General features: G+C 47.8%; 1 protein-coding gene across 2 annotated transcripts in view; it reads left to right on the top strand.

Annotated features, from left to right (window-relative positions):
* The window catches only part of MYH11 (myosin heavy chain 11), a 154,255-nt gene that overhangs the window by 53,398 nt on the left and 83,678 nt on the right, over window positions 1–17,179 (top strand). For both annotated transcript variants that reach the window (XM_064295629.1, XM_003421886.4), the window contains exon 4: window positions 14,656–14,683. In XM_064295629.1, coding sequence (XP_064151699.1) covers window positions 14,656–14,683 — 28 coding nt within the window. The remainder of the gene's footprint in view (window positions 1–14,655; window positions 14,684–17,179) is intronic.

Here is a 17,179-nt window from a genome sequence, read left to right as displayed (position 1 = left end):
CCTCTCCAGAGAATAAATCTGCCACCTGCATGGGGTGGAAGAGGGATAGTCAGCTGGCACCAGAGAGTGTAGATGATATCTGGAGGGTCTAACAGCTTTTCAGACTTTCAGCCAGTCCCCATGTTTTTAGTATCTCCCTCACCCTCTCTTCAAAGGTATCTGCTGCTGTGAATTCCGGTGTTGGGGGAGGGGAGGAATTCTGTGGTATAAACGGGTTGTTCCTCAACTTTCTCCGCTGCCTCCATAGACTTCTCCTTTCTGGGGACTGTCACTACTCCTGCTACTTTCCAACTCCCAGTGTGTTGTTGCTGTTCTCTCTTCTCCGGTTCCTTTTGCTTATGGGTTCATGTCTTTTTGAAGAATCCCTGTCACTTCAGTAGGGCGTGGGGAGAGCTAAGTTCATGTGGTCAGTCCACCGTCCCTAGAAGGAAACTGTCATAGCTTCTTTTGCCAATAAGTAATAAGGCAGCCGATTTTTACTGTGTGCTTCCTGTACGCCCTGGGCCTTACAGGAATATTCTCAATCCTCATCACAAACCTATGAGGTCAGCAGAACCAGGTTAAACAAAACCAAGACCATTGTCGTCAGTTCTATTCTGACTCATGGCGACCCCATGTGTTACAGAGTAGAACTGCTCCATAGGATTTTCTTGGCTGTTTTTTTTTTTAATCTTTATGGACACAGATTACCAGGCCTTTCTCCCGAGGTGCCCCGGGTGGGTTCAAACTGGGTGGGTTAGTAGTCAATTGCAAACCGTTTGTACCACCAAGGGATTAGGCACCAGGTTAGGACCTTTAAGACAGATTACCTATTGCCATCGAGTCAATTCTGACTCATAGCAACCCTACAGGACAGAGTAGAACTGCCCCATAGGGCTTCCAAGGAGTGGCTGTGGATTCGAACTGCCGACCTTTTGGTTAGCAGCTATAGCTCTTAACCACTACGCCACCAGGGTTTCCTAAACCAGATTAGGACCTTTAAAATTAAGTGCTGAAACTATTATGATGCCCGCATATATAACCCAAAAATAAAAATGATGCTAAATTATAAAGTGAGTGTAAGAAAGCCAGCAAAGTGTTTATTTTCCCCATGGTTACCTCGATGGTTTTTATAAAACAGCAAGTATCAAATTCTGCCCAAATTTTTGTTTTTCTTTCCCTCTCTTTCTTTGTGTATATGTATGACCACATACACCCTAAGCATATACAGTAAAACCTATGAAAGCCAGAAACTGTGTAAGGCGGAAACCTGTCACAAGAAGGACAACTTAAATTATCTTCCACTAAAACGAGCAATAGAAAAGTGATAACATTGCACCCCGTCAAAGTTGGAAAACTTGCAAGACCTAGCGAGTTCCACTTCTTTCAGGTTTCACTGTACTTATACAGCTTGTTGGATAATCCAACACTGGGGGCAAGTGCAGTTATTAGCCCCATTTTTATAGCTGGGTAAACCAAGGCTGAGCACGGTGAAGAATTTACAGAAGGCAACGTAAGTCACAGTTCTGGATTTGAACTTGGCTTATCTGACTCTCAAGCCTTAGCCATGCCCAGCTGGTCAGTGGAGCTGAGCTGCTGCCAGAGCCCCCTCCCCCACTGTCCTTTGGAAGGTACATCTCTTTACACCTGAGAGTGTTGAGGGCTCCCAGCTCAGGAAGCTGGAGTTGGGTCTGTTAACACGATGAGCAGATGAGCTGAGGAAAGCACCACTAAGGCTTTCCTGACAGGAACCACTTGGAATCTCCCCCCTCCCCTCCATGGGTTGCTGGGGGCAGGGGAAGGGGTGTGAAAGGTAGATAAGATTTCATTCTGTTGTGCTGGAAGTGCTGAAAGGAACCGTGGGATTTGTCTACACCCCCTGTGCACTGACAGCAACTGTAAGTGCTTTGTCCTCACCTAATTAATGCCAAATGGCCACTCTTAGGGGATTAGAAAAGAAGCAGCCCACAGCCCTGACCAGCTCCAGGCTCTTGACTGAAGAGAAGTCTGGGAGCTGGAGTGTCCAAACTCTGTTCTCTGCTTTCCCACACTCAGCCCTATCGTGTGTCCAGGGGCTGGGCAGGCCCTGAGGATGGGTCCTGCTCACCCAACTCCCCAGAGGCTGCTCTGTAACTGGGCTGAGAGAGAAAAGCTCCAATGATCACAGAGCTCCTGGGCTGTGCTGGTCCCAGGCATGTGCTCTGTGAAGACCACATCCCTCGGCCCTGCCAGCACCCCACCTGACAGATCGAGGCCCCGAGGCTCTGGAACTAGTGATTGGGCCCCAGAGCAGGAACCAAACCTGGGCTCAAGTTTGACACCACCCTCTGCCACCTGCAGAGCCTTTTATCTTCCCTCCTAGGCAGCATAGTAGACATATAGTGCTGTTATCCCCACATAACAGACAGGGAAACTGAGGCCCCCAAAGGCAAAGGGGCTGCTTAGACCTTATAATTAAAAAAAAAAAAAGTTCCTGTTGAGTTGATCCTGACTCATGGTGATGCCATGTATGCCAGAGTAGAACTGTGAGAGTTTTCAATGGCTTATTTATCGGATGTGAATCACCAGGCCTTTCTTCCAAGGCACCATGGGGTGGACCATGGGTGTTATTTGCATCAGCCAGAGACGTCAGGCCTTAGAATTAGAAAGTGGTTGAACTTGGCCTAATGTCCTGTCCTCCTGGTTCAGAACCTCTATCGTCTTAGAGCCATTTCACCAGATCGCTGTTTTAAATGATGTTGGCAGTGATAATAAAGATAATAATAATAGCAATTACTGAGCTCTTATATAGACTGTGGGTAATTTTAAGGGGTGATGAAGAGCTCGGCTACTGACCAAAAGGTTGGCGGTTCAAATCTACCAGCCGCTCCTTGGAAACCCTATGGGGCAGTTCTACTCTGTTCTATAGAGTCACGGTGAGCTGGCATCCACTCAATGGCAGTAGGTTTTTTGGTATCCAATTTAATCGTTTTCACACCCTAAAAAGGCCTGTGTTATTATCTCTGTCTTCCTGGTGAGGAAACTGAGGCTCTGAGGGGAGATGTGACTTGCCCAAGAGGTAGAGCCAGGAATTAAGTCCTAGTGGTGCAGTGGTTAAGCACTCAGCTGCTAACTGAAGGCTGGATCTGCAGGAGAAAGATGTGGCAGTCTGCTTCCGTAAAGATTGCAGCCTTGGAAACCCTATGGGATAGTTCTACTCTGTCCGTATAGAGTCACTATGAGTCAGAGTCGACTCAACTACAAGGCTTTTTTCCTCCAGAGACAGTGTTCCTTCCTACAAAGGTGTCTCTAGAGAGGGGCAGAGCGGTCACAGGATTCTCTGCCTCTTGCCGATTCTCGCTCAGGGCGGCTCTGTGTCTGACCAGGGCGGGGGTGAGGGCTGATGATGACTCCGTCCAAAGTTCATGTTCTTTCGGTTCTTTGGTGGGAAGTGAAGAAGGGGAAGGGTCCTTCAATTTGATAAGCCTTTTATGGAGAATTGTTTTTCAAATAAATAAACAGGAAATAATTGAGTTGAAGAAGCAGAGACGTTTAAGGGAATGTATTCGGGAACCTCCAGCTGACACTTGGCAATGCGTGTCTGTACCCTGCCCCAGCTTCCTGTGTCTGAGGCCTCGCAGCCTGAGAGGGACCCTGCCTGTGCCGTTCCCTTATTCATTCAGCAGTGTTTATTAGGGCCTGCTTTGTGCCAGGCATTGCTCTAGGCAGCCTAGTTGGCGGGTGGGCAGATACAAATTAAATCATCACACAAATAGATATAGAATGACAGACAAGTGGGTTCCTGGGTGATGCAAAGAGTTTGCACTCATCTGCTAACATAAAGGTTGACGGTTTGAACCCACCCGGTGGCACCTTGGAAGAAAGGCTTGGCAATCTGCTTCCATAAAGATTGGAGCAAAGATAACCTTATGGGAGCGGTTCTACTCTAACACGTGGAGTCACCATGAGTCAAATCGACTTGATGGCCGTAGGTTTTGGCTTTAAGTGCTACGGAGGGGAGGTTCCAGGGAACTGTGAAGGTGTATGCCGAGGGTTGGGCTGGTGGGCAGGGGGTCCTGTCCTAGGATAGGAGGGGAAGGGAAGTCTCCCTGGGAGGTGACATGAGGGCTTAACTGAAAACAAAAACAACAAAAAAAACAGTTTCTGTATAGTTGATTCCAACTCAGGGAGAGTCATAAGTGTCAGAATAGAACTGTACTCCTCAGGGTTTTCAATGGCTGATTTTTTGGGAAGTAGATTGCCAGCCCTTTCTTCCTAGATACCTCTGGATGGACTCAAACTTTTAATCTCTTTGTTAGCAGCCAAGCATGTTAACTGTACTACCTATGGACTCCAGGCTTAAATGGAAAACTTACTAATAGGATACACCAGGCTGGTGGGGCCGGAGCAGGCAGGAGGTAGAGTGTGAGAGGTGTGGGCAGAGGCCCAAGAGGCCCCCAGGAGGACATTGGTCTTTGAGTACTCCATGTCCCCTCACCTGCCCAGTTCTGCTTTTAAAGATGCTAGAGCTTCATTTGGGTTTGGAAAATGCCTATTGGGGTCCAGCGCATACCTCAGCATCTCTCTTCCTACCCAGTTCTGGTGGGGGTGGGGGGAGAGGAAGGCTAGAAGAAGAGAAGGACCCTGAACCAGAGTAGGGGTTCAGAGCATGGACTCTGGTGCCAGGCTCTAATCCCAGCTGCCGGTGCCTGAACATCTCTGTGCCTCAGTTTCTGCATTTTCCCCCTGAGGATAATCATTGTGCCTTCTCCAGACTGCTGTTGCGAGGGCTCACTTGGACGGTGCTTGGAAGCACTGGGTCAGGGCAAGTGGTCAGCCGACTTTAGCTGTCATCGATGGAGGGCCAGTTCCACTGTTTATGTGTTCACAGTCATCTTAGGTCTGGAGTCCTGTGGCGTCCACCTGCATATGTGGCCTTAAGTTGGGATGTGTGTCCTTCACGTCTCACTGGCTTGGGTGGGGAGGTATTGGGGACCCCACAGGGATGCAGCAGCTGTCTCGGCCTCCTCCTTCTTGCTGGTCCCACAGCACCCTGGCACGAGAAGGAAGGAAGAGAAGCAGCTGAGAACAGCCTTGCTTGGTTTTCTCCTTTTATGGTCAGCCTGCAGGCTCCCCAGCCATAAAGCGTCATTTGTGTTTGGGCTCAGGCCGAAATAGCTGGTCTGCTGGGAGCTGGGAGCCTCCTGAGAGTCCTCAGGCCTGCTGCGGGGGAGGGATCACTGGGGCCCTTATCGCCTCAGAAAGCACTCTGGAGTCTTACACATCCAAGGCCAGAGCCCTAGCATCGGAGCGCAGGAGGGGAGAGGAACATGTTTCGGGATGGGGTATGAGATAATGGGAACCCCAGGGTGCCAGGGCTGTGGGCTCTGGAGCTCAGCTGGGGGAGGTGATGCTGGAGGTGCCCATCCACCCCTGGCTCCCAACTGTAGACTTCATGTCTTGGTCTCCGTTCTCCCCCACCTCCAACCTTGGTGTGTCCCAGCCCCTCTGCTTGGGATGCCTGGGGCTCCTCCACATTCTTCTTGACCCAGCTCAGTCGTGACCCTCAAAGAGCGTCAAAACCATGTTTTATGTCCCCTTACCACTTTGGACATACACCTCATAGCCTTGTCCACAACCTGCGATTGTGTCTTTGCCTGTCTGACTCCCACACTAGATGGTAAGCTTCTCAAAAGCAAGGACTAAGTAGGTCTTATGGGGGCAGTGGTGGTTCAGCGGTAGAATTCTCGCTTCCCATTTGGGAGACCCAGGTTCGATTTCTGGCCAATGCATCTCATGTCTAGCCACCTCCCATCTATCAGTGGAGGCGTGTGTGTTGCTATGATGCTCAGCAGGTTTAAGCTGAGCTTCCAGACTAAGACGGACTAGGAGGAAAGGCCTGGCGCTCTACTTCTAAAAACCAGCCAATGAAAACCCTACGGATCACAACAGTCTGATCTATAACCAATCATGGGAATGGTGCAGGACTGGCCAGCATGAAGTCACCATGAGTCAGGGGCTGACCTGACAGCAGCTAACAACAACAATAAGTAGGTCTTTTTAAATTTTTTCTCTCCAAGACTGACTTGATTTGTAAACTTTCACTTAAAGCACAATAAAAATTAAAAAAAAAAAAAATTTCTGTCTCTCCAGTACCTAACACATAGTAGGACTCAGTGCTGGTTTGCTAAATGAATACCTGAATACATATTCACTTCTACCTCGATTGCCTTCCTGATGCAGAGAGCAATTCAAATCAAGCACTGAGGACCTACTGTGCATCAACATCGTGCTGCCTCCCCCCATCAGACGCAGCCTTGACCTTCCAGAGCTCACCAGCTAGTGGAAGAAGCATTCAAAACAGCCTTCTAACTGTTGCAAGCATAATAGACCTGACTGAAGTTCAAGGAATGGGGTCTTGATTCAGAGATGGTGTTAAAATTAACATAATTTTTAAAAAAGTTTTCTTGTGGTAAAACTTGTATACCGTAAAATTTGCCTGTTTTAAGCGTACAATTCACTGATTATTAGTAAACTTACAGGGCTGTGCAACCATCACTGCAATCTAATTTTAGATTTCGTCACCCCAAAAAGAACTTCCATGTCCGTTTGCAGTCTCTCTCCAGTTCTATCCTCAGCCCCAGGCAACAGCTAATCTGCTTTCTGTCTCTATACCAAAAACCCTGTTGCTGTCAACTTTGACTCATAGCGACCCTACAGGACAGAGCAGAACAGCGCCGTAGGGTTTCCAAGGCTATAATCTTTACAGGGAGCCCTGGTGGTTCAGTGGTTAAGAGCTTGGCTGCTAACCAAAATGTCAGCAGTTCAAATCCACCAGCTGCTCCTTGGAAACCCTATGGGGTAGTTCTGCTCTGTCCTGTAGGGTCACTATGAGTCAAAGTTGACTCGATGGCAACAGATTTGGTTTTGAGTTTAATCTTTATGGAAGTAGACTGCCACATCTTTCTCCCATGGAGCAGCTGGTGGGTTCAAATCGCCGACATTTTAGCAGCTGAGTGCTTAACCACTGTGCCATCAGGGCTCCTTCTGTCTCTATGAGTTTGCCTGTTCTGGACATTTTATGTAAATGGAATCATGCACCTCGTGGTCGTTTGTATCTTTCACTCAGCATACATTTTCAAGGTTGATCCACGTTTTAGCGTTATCAGGCCTTCATTCCTTTGTATGGCTGAATACTACTCCGTTGTTTGGGTAGACCACATATATCTGTTGTCGGACACTTGGGTTGTTTCCATTCTGGAGCTGTTATGAATAATGTAGACCAGCACAATTTTACCAAGATGGAAAGGGAAAACAAGAAAAAATCTACGTGCCATATCATGAATATTGTTGTTTTTGGTTGCTGTTGAACCGATTCCAACTTGTAGCAACTCTATGTGTACTTTGACCTTTTTGAAGCAGACCCCCAAGCCTGTCTTCTGATGTGCTGCTGGCTGGACTCCAACCACCACCCAGGGACTCTGTGTCATGGGTAGATGACCCATTACCAATCCAAGCAATCTGTACCTTCTCCCCCTAAAATTGTTGAGAGATAGATAGGTCAAACAGTGATTACAGTGAGATTCAGTGCTATGATGGAGAGAACTTTGGGACTATGGGATGCAAGGCCACCGCCACGCCATGTGGCACTTTTGTAGAATTAGAAAAAGATACTCTTTCTCAAGATACCTTACTTCTGTCTGCTGGGAAATTATTGTAACAAATAAACAAATCTGCAGTTATTGATGTGAATGGCTGCCCTTGGAGTTATGCAGTGTATAACCTTTGCAGCTGTCCATGGCAGCCCAGGAGGAGGCCGCAGAGAAAGGACCCCAAGTCAGCTCTAAGGAGGTGTGGGATCAGAGGAGGTATCATGGAGGAGGTGACTTCCAAGATGACATTTGAAGAATGGATTAGGCAGGAGAAAGAGTGGTGGAGGGTGCCGTGGGCAGAAGAAAAAGCATGTACAGAGCTTAGAAAGGTGGGAAATGGCTTAGCACATTCAGTGAACTCTGCTCCGGCTCAGGAAGGAATTGATAAGAAGCCCCATGAATTCAGAGTTTCCCTGGACTCCACACGGTCAGCAAACAGTACCCACACCAAGACTTTCTCCTCCTCATAGCTAGTGCTCTAAGAGCTTCCCACGCTTGGAGATGGTGCATTTCCGATGGGAATGTCCCAGGCCACAGGCCTCCCAGCAGCCCCCAGTGTAGAGCCTCCGGAACTGTAAGGAAAGAGCCCAGACAGGCATCTGACCCTATAAGTCTCTCAAGCTCCAGGCTTAGGCTTTGGGGGGCTGCTGGGAAGTCTGCCTCTCTCCCCCGTGGCAAATGGGTCCAGATAGCTTAGATACTTGTCCATCCCTCAGTCTCAGAATTTTCCCTTAAAACAGAGGAGGCTGTTTGGGCCAGCCCCAGGAGGTGCTCTTTCTGCCTGGGTTCTAATCACAGGATGCCTGGTTCCTCCATTTCCTCCCCTTGCCCCACCCTGGACCCATTCCCCAGCCCCACCCCCAGATTCATCAATTTCCCGTTTTGTTTTATTCTCAAGTGGAGTTCTCCCTGGGATGGAAGTTGAAGGCACAGACTCCATATTCCCTCAATTCCAGAACAAGGAGCTGGTTGTGTTGCCCATTCAGGGCGCTACCTCTACCGTCTTCCCATACACAAGACGGTGATGCTGACGCCTGTCTCTCTCCAGAGTGTACTGGGAAGATTTGAAGTTTTATTGTTTCTTCCTGGTTTTACCCTGGAAGGAGGTGCCACCAAAACATGAGTGTGAGCTACATGAGGAATACAAAACAATGCTGTGGGGAAAAGCAAGGTCGTGGCATCAGGCAGACCCTGAGTTTGAGTCCCAGCCCCACCACCTACCAGCTGCATGACCTTGGGCAAGTCACTGCACTTCAGAGCTCCACTTTCCTCGTCTGTAAAATGGGGGCAATTCCAGTGCCCACAGGATTGCCTGGTTCTTCCATTTCAGCCTCCTTCTGTTCTACCCAGGATCCACTTCAACCAACTTCCCAGAGCACCTCCTGGGGCTGGCCCAAACAGCTTGCACTGTTTTAAGGGACGCTTCTGAGACTGATTCTGGGACTGCCATGAGAACTGAACGGATCTCGTCAGCACAGAAGGAGCTCAGCACAGGCTGGGGCATGTGGGCACTCAGGAAATTGGAGCTACTAGCAGGATTGCAGGCGGGGCTGTGTCTTATGTCTTTTATCAAGAGCAGAGCTTCCAGATTAAGACAGGCTAGGAAGAAAGGCCTGGCAATCTACTTCCAAAAATCAGCCAGTGGAACACTGTGAATCATAACAGTCTGATGCATCACCGATCATGGGGGTGACACAGGGCAGTCTTTAGTTCTGTTGTGCATGGGGTTACCATGAGTCAGGGGCTGATTCAATGGCATCTAACAACATATATATATATATATATATATATATACATATATATGTTGTTATTAGTTGCTGTTGAGTCGAATCTGACTCTTGGTGACCATACATGTGCAGAGTAGAACTGCTCCACGGGGTTTTCAAGGCCGTGACCTTTCAGAAGCAAATCCCCAGGCCTATCTTCTGAGGTGCCTCTGGGTGAGTTTGAACTGCCAACCTTGAACCTACTATCCTTTCAGCTAGTAGTCAAGTGCTTAACTGTTTGCGTCACCCAGGGTCATACATGTACATATATCTTGCTTTTTCAAACACAAAAAGTATAATACCATGCTACTTTGCCCTTAAAAAAAAAAAAAAAGTGTCCTAGAGATTGTTCGGCATCACTTGATAAAGATCCGCCTAGTTTTTTGTAATGGCTATGTGAAATGCCATTATGGCTATGTGAAATGCCATTATATGGAGCCATTAAATAGTTTAGTTCTAGTCTTTTGCTATTACAAACACTGTTACAGTGAACCACTTGTGTGTCTCTCTGTCTTTGGGCACATGTGCAGATGTTTCTGGTGTGTTCTTGAGGGGTTTGTGGGACAATGTGAGAGCCCCACCAGAAGGCAGGGGTTGCTAGGGCCTGACAGGAAGGAGTGAGCTGGGCTGGGAAGCCGGGGCTGTGAGGAAGGGGAAGCTTCTGGCACCAGAGAAGGAAGGCCCCTCTTCCTGCCCCGGACAATCCTGGGGCCTTCTGCCTGCAGGGCATCCCCTTGGCCCTCAGTTTGGAGGATGGACTTGCTTGAGTTGGAGCCTTTCTATACTCCTTGAGCATGGCTCCTGCAGGCAGCTGTCGCCCATACTACTGCCTCAAGGTAGAAATGAAGGGAGTGAGAAAGAGAAATTAAATATCCTTTTGGCTCTTTTGCCTTTTGTTCTGAGGATTTGGCTTAACCAGGTTGCTAGAAGATCTGCTTATATTGGAGGAAGGTATAGGATTTGTGGAGCTTGCCTAACCACCTGTTTCATCTTGCCCCGTGGAGGGGGTGGGCCAGATCTTCACGTGATATAAATCCCCCCACCTCTGTGTATAGTCATTACTGTCCTCTGGTCCCCAAGGATACATAGACATGGCCTTTTCCAGTCTCATCCATCCTCCTATCCCCCATTACTCTCCATCCCCCTACCCCCCCACTCCCCACCCATCCCATCCATCCACTCATCCATCCACCCATCCATCCACCCACCCACCCATCCATCGTCCATCCATCCACCCACCCCCCCACCCACCCACCTTCCCACCACCCATCCCCTGACTCATCGATTCACCCACCCATCCATCCACCTACCCATCAACCCACTCACCTATCTATCATCCATCCCCCCACCCACCCACCCATCCAACCACCCATCCACCCATCCATCCATCTACTTACTGAACACCTGCTATGGGCCAGACACGTGTTAAGCCACTTCCCCTATGTGATCTTTAATGTTGACCCTTTTAGGGCTGAGAAAACTAAAGTTAGGTAGCCCAAGATCACATAGCTGCTTTGGTGACCAACCCGGGTTTTGAAGCATTTCTGGGCTCTTTCTGCTTTCCCAAGTACAGAACAGTGTACAGGAAATGGATCATGGGTCCTAGGGGGTCCTGAGTCCAGGGGGATTAAGGAAGACTTTGAGAGCAAGGCAGCTTGGAGAGACCATCATGGACCAACCAAGACAAGGGGTGAGACCTACTTCCGGGCCAGGGAAGTAGCTGTTCTAAGGTTCAAGGTAGGAAGAGGGAAACCAAGGCATGAAATGGCCTAGAATGTAGAGAATCCACCTGCCAAGCATCTCTTGAATCTGTAGACCTGTTCCCATCACCACTGCCACCACCCTGGTCCAAGGACCATCATTTCCTTGGACTAGATCCTCCTCCCTAGCCTCACTGTTTCTGCCTATGCCCCCTGCAGTCCATTCTTCCTGAGCAGCCAGGGGAGTCTGCCTGTGTGGGCCATGGTTCCGTGGGGCAGACACACTAGGAAAGAGAGAAATCAAGCCCAAGACAGAGCCTGTGAGAAGCACAGGTGTTATGGGCTGCAGAGGTGGAACAGTTTGTCTGGGGGTTGGGCAGGAACAAGGGGCAGCTCCAGAATTTCTGTATGGGAGGGGTTTGGAGGCAGCAGTCCAATTACTTGAAGCAGGGCTGGAGGCTTTCCCTGAGGCTTGTTTTCTCTAGCAGGGTTAACTATTTGCACTAGCTTGAGAGTGTAGATGGAGATTTTTGATCAAGCCACACTCCCGTTCTGTTATCCAGGAAGGCTTCTTGGGAAAGGTGTTCTCTTCAGGACTAAAGGACAAGGAAGTTACCAGGAAAAGAAGGGAAAAGCCTACTAGGCAGAGGGAACAGCCTGAACAAAGGCATGGAAGTGTGTTCAGGGACTAATCTACATGGGGTTCCTGGAGCAATGAAGATGAGCAACATGGCGGAGCTGGGGCATGGGGTGGTGGGCAGGGCCCAGTTATTGGAGGCCACAGACCACTGGGAAGCCATAGATGGTTTTTTTGTTCGTTTGTCTTAAATCATGGTGAAAATATACATACATGACAAACCGTATGCCATCTCAACAACTTCTACACGTGTAATTCAGCAACGTTGATTACATTCTTTAAGTTGTGCAACCATTTTCACTGTCCTTTTCCAAATCATTCCATCGCCATTAACATAAATTCAATGCCCCCTAAGCAAAAACTACTCCCATGGGTGGCTTTCTAGAAACAGCTTCATTTTTTTTCAATAATAAACTTTATTGTGTTTTCAGTGAAAGTTTACATGGCAAATTAGGTCACCATATGACAATTTCTATCCAAATCGATCAATGACATTATTACTTTTTTCACAATGTGTCAACATTCTCTTTAATTGTGTGCTGGTTATTCCATTTCCAGTGCTCTAGTTTCCCTGTCCCTATCTTCTCATCTTTGCTTTAGAGTAACTGTTGACCTGTTGGTCTCATACCAAAAAACCAAACCAAACCCAGTGCCATCTAGTCGATTCCGACTCATAGCGACCCTATAGACAGAGTAGAACTGCCCCATAGAGTTTCCAAGGAGCACCTGGCGGATTTGAACTGCCAACCCTTTGGTTAGTAGCCGGAGCACTTAACCACTACGCCACCAGGGTTTCATGGAGATGGTTTTTTAATGGAGTACCGTTCTTACAAATAATATCCTTTATTTTGTGTGCCAGCCTGTTAATTCACTAAAAGGAGACCTCAGAGGGTAGTTTTGGCTTAAGAACAGCTTTATTGACGTAAAATTTACCTGCCAGAGATTCACTCATTTTAAGTTTAAAATTCAATGATTTTTAGTAAATTTGTAGAGTTGTGTAACCAATACCACAATCCAGTTGTTGCTGTTCTTGTTGGTCACCCTCAAGTTGATTCTGATGCATAACAAACCTGTGGGTTACAGAGTAGAACTGCTCCATAGGGTTTTCTTGGCTGTAATCTTAACGAATGCAAATCACCAGGCCTTTTCTTCCGCAGTACTGCTCGGTGGGTTCTAACCAACCGCCAACCTTCACGTTAGCAGTCAGGCACAAACCATTTGTGCCACCTACATACAATCCAGTCTTAGACCCCCCAAAATGATTCCTCATAACTTTTTAAGAAACTGCCAAAATGGAAGGGTGTTAAGGAGGGAGTGATTGGGCAGCTCAGTCTGTTGGGAAGCTCGCTCTGAGAAGAGGTTTGCAGGGGATACAGAGAGACCTGGGAGATCTCTGATGAGGTGAGGACAGTGAGGAGCTGAGCACTGCAATGGTGGGATGGAGCCAGGGAAACAGAGTCAAGAAATGCCTATAGCTTTGGCATTGCCCCGCAGTGGATATGAAGCCTGATTTCTCAGTTATGGTGAACGGAAGCTGTTGGTAAGCATCCGCGTCTTGGGGAGGAAATGGGCTTCAGAATCTGGCGGTGCCCTCTGAGGCCATCTTAAGAGTAGAAAGCAACGAGTGCTGCCTGTGTAACCACGTTTAGTCTTACGATGCTGTCAGTATCCACCTTGGCTTTCCGGTGGCAAGCAACAGTGACCGACTCTGGCAGCTTCTATAAGAAAGGAATTTATGGAGGAGTAAAACAGAGGGTCATTGAAAAAGAGGAAGACCCTCAATGAGATGGATTGACACAGTGGCTGCAACAATAGCCCCAAACATATCTACTCTTGTGAGGATGCTACAGGACTGGGCAACGTTTCATTCTGTTATATACGGGGTCGCTGTGAGTTAGAACTGACTTGACAGCACCTAACAACAACAATAACAATCTGGTAGCTGGAGTCCCTGGAGAGTGCAAACAGTTGATGCACTTGGCTGCTGACTGAAATGTTGGCAGTTTGAGTTCACTCAGAGGATCCTTGGAAGAAAGGCCTGGCGATCTACTTCTGAAAAATCAGCCATGAAAGCCTTATTGAGCACAGTTCCACTCTGACACGCAGGGGTCACCATGAGTTGGAATCGACTTAACAGCAGCTGGTTCTGGTATCGGGCAGCATAGAGATGGGGCAGGGAGATGGGAGAGCCAGGCTTGGAAAACAGTAGAAACTGGGGCTGCTCCAGCTCTGGGGACAGGAAGCCATGGCCTCCTCTGAGCTCTGTCTACCTGCTCTGCTTCCCCATCCTTGTGTCATTGTGATTGAGGCTTTGAGTTTTAGGTCAGAGAACCTGAATAATGAAACCTGGGTCACATTCTCATTTCTCAGCTCAGGGCAACCCCATCAAGATGGTACATGAAGGCTGGGGTAAAAAAGAGGGTAGTTCTTCTAGAGGAACACAGGGTGGTCTTCTCGAAGAAGAGAACAGAATACTGGATTGTCAAAAACCAAAAAATGTCCATACACCATATTACAGATGAAGGAACTGAGGCATGGAGAGGTTAAGAATATTTGCCCAAGGCAATAGGGCTGGGAAGTGGCCAAGTGGGACCCCAGTTTGTCTGGATCCAAAGTCTGTGACCTAGTGTGGGCAGGGTGGGTCTCCAGGACCCCCTCACAGCTGGTGTGGCTGCGATGCTCCCTGCCTTCTGAACAAGTCAGACCCCAGCATCGTTCTGGGGTTGCCTCTGGGAATTTATGGATGGATGGTGCCTAGTTACCCTCTTGACTTTGGACTTGCCCCTGTGCCCTGGGGCAATGGGCTTAGCTGCTGCCTTAGAGCCCCCAGTGGGGCTGGGGTGCAGAAGCTTGGAATGGGAGCCCCCGGGTAGAGCCAGACCAGATCCTCAGCTTGCTGGAGCCAATTCTAACCCATGTCTCTTTTCTCTTTCTGTTTTCAGATCGGGAGGACCAGTCCATTCTATGCACGTAAGTGGTGCTGCTGTTTTTTTTTTTCAGTTGTGCTTTAGGTGAAAGTTTACAGCTCAAGTTAATTTCTCATACAGAAATTTATACATGTACTGTTTTGTGACATTACTTGTAATCCCTATAATGTGACAACAGCACATTCCCCCTTTCCACTCCAGATTCCCTGTGTCCATTCAACCAGTTCCTGCCCCTTCCTGCCCTTCTTATCCTGCCTCCCGACAGGAGCTACCCATTTGGTCTTGTGTGTCTGATTGAACTAAGATGCACACTTCTCACATGTATTATTTTTTGTTTTATAATCTTGTCTAATCTTTGTCTGAAGAGTGGGCTTTGGGAATGGTTTCAGTTCTGGGTTAACAGAGCATCCAGGGGCCATAGTTTCAGGGGTTCCTCCAGTCTCTGTCAGACCATTAAGTCTTGTCTTTTTACATGAATTTGAGTTCTGCTCCACACTTTTCTCCCGTTCCATCCAGGACTCTGTTGTGTTCCCTGTCAGAGTGGTCATTGGTGGTAGCTGGGCACCATCTAGCTCTTCTGGTCTTAGGCTGGTGGAGTCTGGTTTATATTGTCCTTTAGTCCTTTTGGGCTAGTATTTGCCTTGTATTTTCTTCATTCTCCTTTGTTCCAAGTGAGTTGGGATCAATTGATGCATCTTAGAAGGCTGCTCGCAAGTTTTTAAGACCCCAGACCAGTGGAGCTGCTTTTTACTCTGCTTTCTGTATTCAGATCCAACCTGTTAAAAGAAAAGAGTTGTGAGGGCAGGGATCCTTGTTTTGTTTGAGGATATGAAATGTGTCATGAGTGCCTTGCACTGTGCCTGGCAGAGCAGATGCTCGCTAAACATTTGTTGAACAAACGTTCTCATGCTGAGGCAGGCAAACCTAAACTCTCAACAATGCCTGGTAGAGTTGTGTTCTGCCTTTAAAAAAAAAAAAAAAAAGCTAGCATTTATTGAGCACTTATTGTGTGCCAAGCCCTGAACTAGCCATTCTACATGCAGGATCTCATCTAACTGTGTATCAACTCTGTGAGGGTGGCCCCATCTCTGTTGCTGAGGAAGATGAGGCTCGTGTTAAGCTGTTGTTCTAACAATTCACAGCTGGCAAGCCACTGACCATGTTTGTGCCATATTTGGTGGTTGGCATTACTGTTTCCTTGAAGACCTTGGTATGTGGTCAAAACATACCAACTCACTCAATTCAGAATTATTCAAGGAATATTTACTGTTCAGGAAAAAAAAATTAATCCTTCCTGTGATAGAAGAGTGCCTCCCCAAAGACGTCCACATCCTAATCCCCCCCAAAAAAACCAAAACCAAACCCAGTGCCGTCGAGTTGATTCCAACTCATAGCAACCCTGTAGGACAGAGTAGAACTGCCCCATAGAGTTTCCAAGGAGCACCTGGTGGATTCGAACTGCTGACCCTTTAGTTAGCAGCCATCGCATTTAACCACTGCGCCACCAGGGTTTCCATCCTAATCCCCAGAACCTGTGAATATGTTAGTTTACATGGCAAGGGAATTAAGGCTACAGATGGAATTAAGTTTGCTAATCCGCCGATCTTAAATTAGGGAGATTATCCTGGATTATCTGGGGGAGGGGGCCCAGTATAAGGGCTCCTTAGTACAGTGAAACCTGTGAGAGCCGGAACTTGATAGGACTGCCTTGCTTTTCTGGGTCTCACAGGTTTTCCGCCTTTGACAGGGTGTACAGTCTTACTACTTTTCTATTGCTCAGTGTAGTGAAAGATATTTGAGTTTTCCTTATCTGATAGGTTTCTACCTCTTACCAGTTCCAGCTTTTGCAGGATTCACTGTATAATCGTAAGTGTCCTTAAATGTGGAAGAGGGAGGGAAAAGAGAGTGAGAGGGAGATTTGACTACGGAGGAGGTCAGTGTGATGCAATGTGGAAAGAACTTGACCTGGTGATGCTGGTATTTAAGATGGAGGAAGGGGCCATGGGTCAAGGAATGCAGGCAGCCTCTAGAAGCTAGAAAAGGCAGAGAAGTGGTTTCTTCCCTAGAGCTTTCAGAAAGACTGTAGTCCTGCCAACACCTTGATTTTGGCCCGGTGAGACCCACCACACACTTCTGACATCTAGAACTGTAAAATAATAAATTTTTAAGCCACTAAAGTTGTGGTCATTTGATAAAACAGCAGTAGGAACCTGCTAATATACCTCCCTTCCATCTTAACTCCATATCCACTTCTGTTGTTGTTAGGTGCTGTTGGGTTGGTTCTGACTCATAGCGACTCTATGTACCGCAGAATGAAATGTTGCCCAGTCTCGTACCATCCTCACAATCTTTGTTATGTTTGAGCCCATTGTTGCAGCCACTGTGTCAATCCATCTCATTGAGGGTCTTCCTCTTTTTTGCCGACCCTCTACTTTCCCAAGCATGATGTCTTCTCCAAGGACTGGTCCCTTCTGATAACATGCCCAAAGTAAGTGAGACAAAATCTTGTCATCCTTGCTTCTAAGGAGCATTCTGGCTG

This window comes from Loxodonta africana, chromosome 12, assembly GCF_030014295.1.
Source record: "Loxodonta africana isolate mLoxAfr1 chromosome 12, mLoxAfr1.hap2, whole genome shotgun sequence".
Lineage (NCBI taxonomy): Eukaryota > Metazoa > Chordata > Mammalia > Proboscidea > Elephantidae > Loxodonta > Loxodonta africana.
Note: the sequence above shows the minus strand (reverse complement) of the source record. Positions and strands in the feature narration are given on the sequence as shown.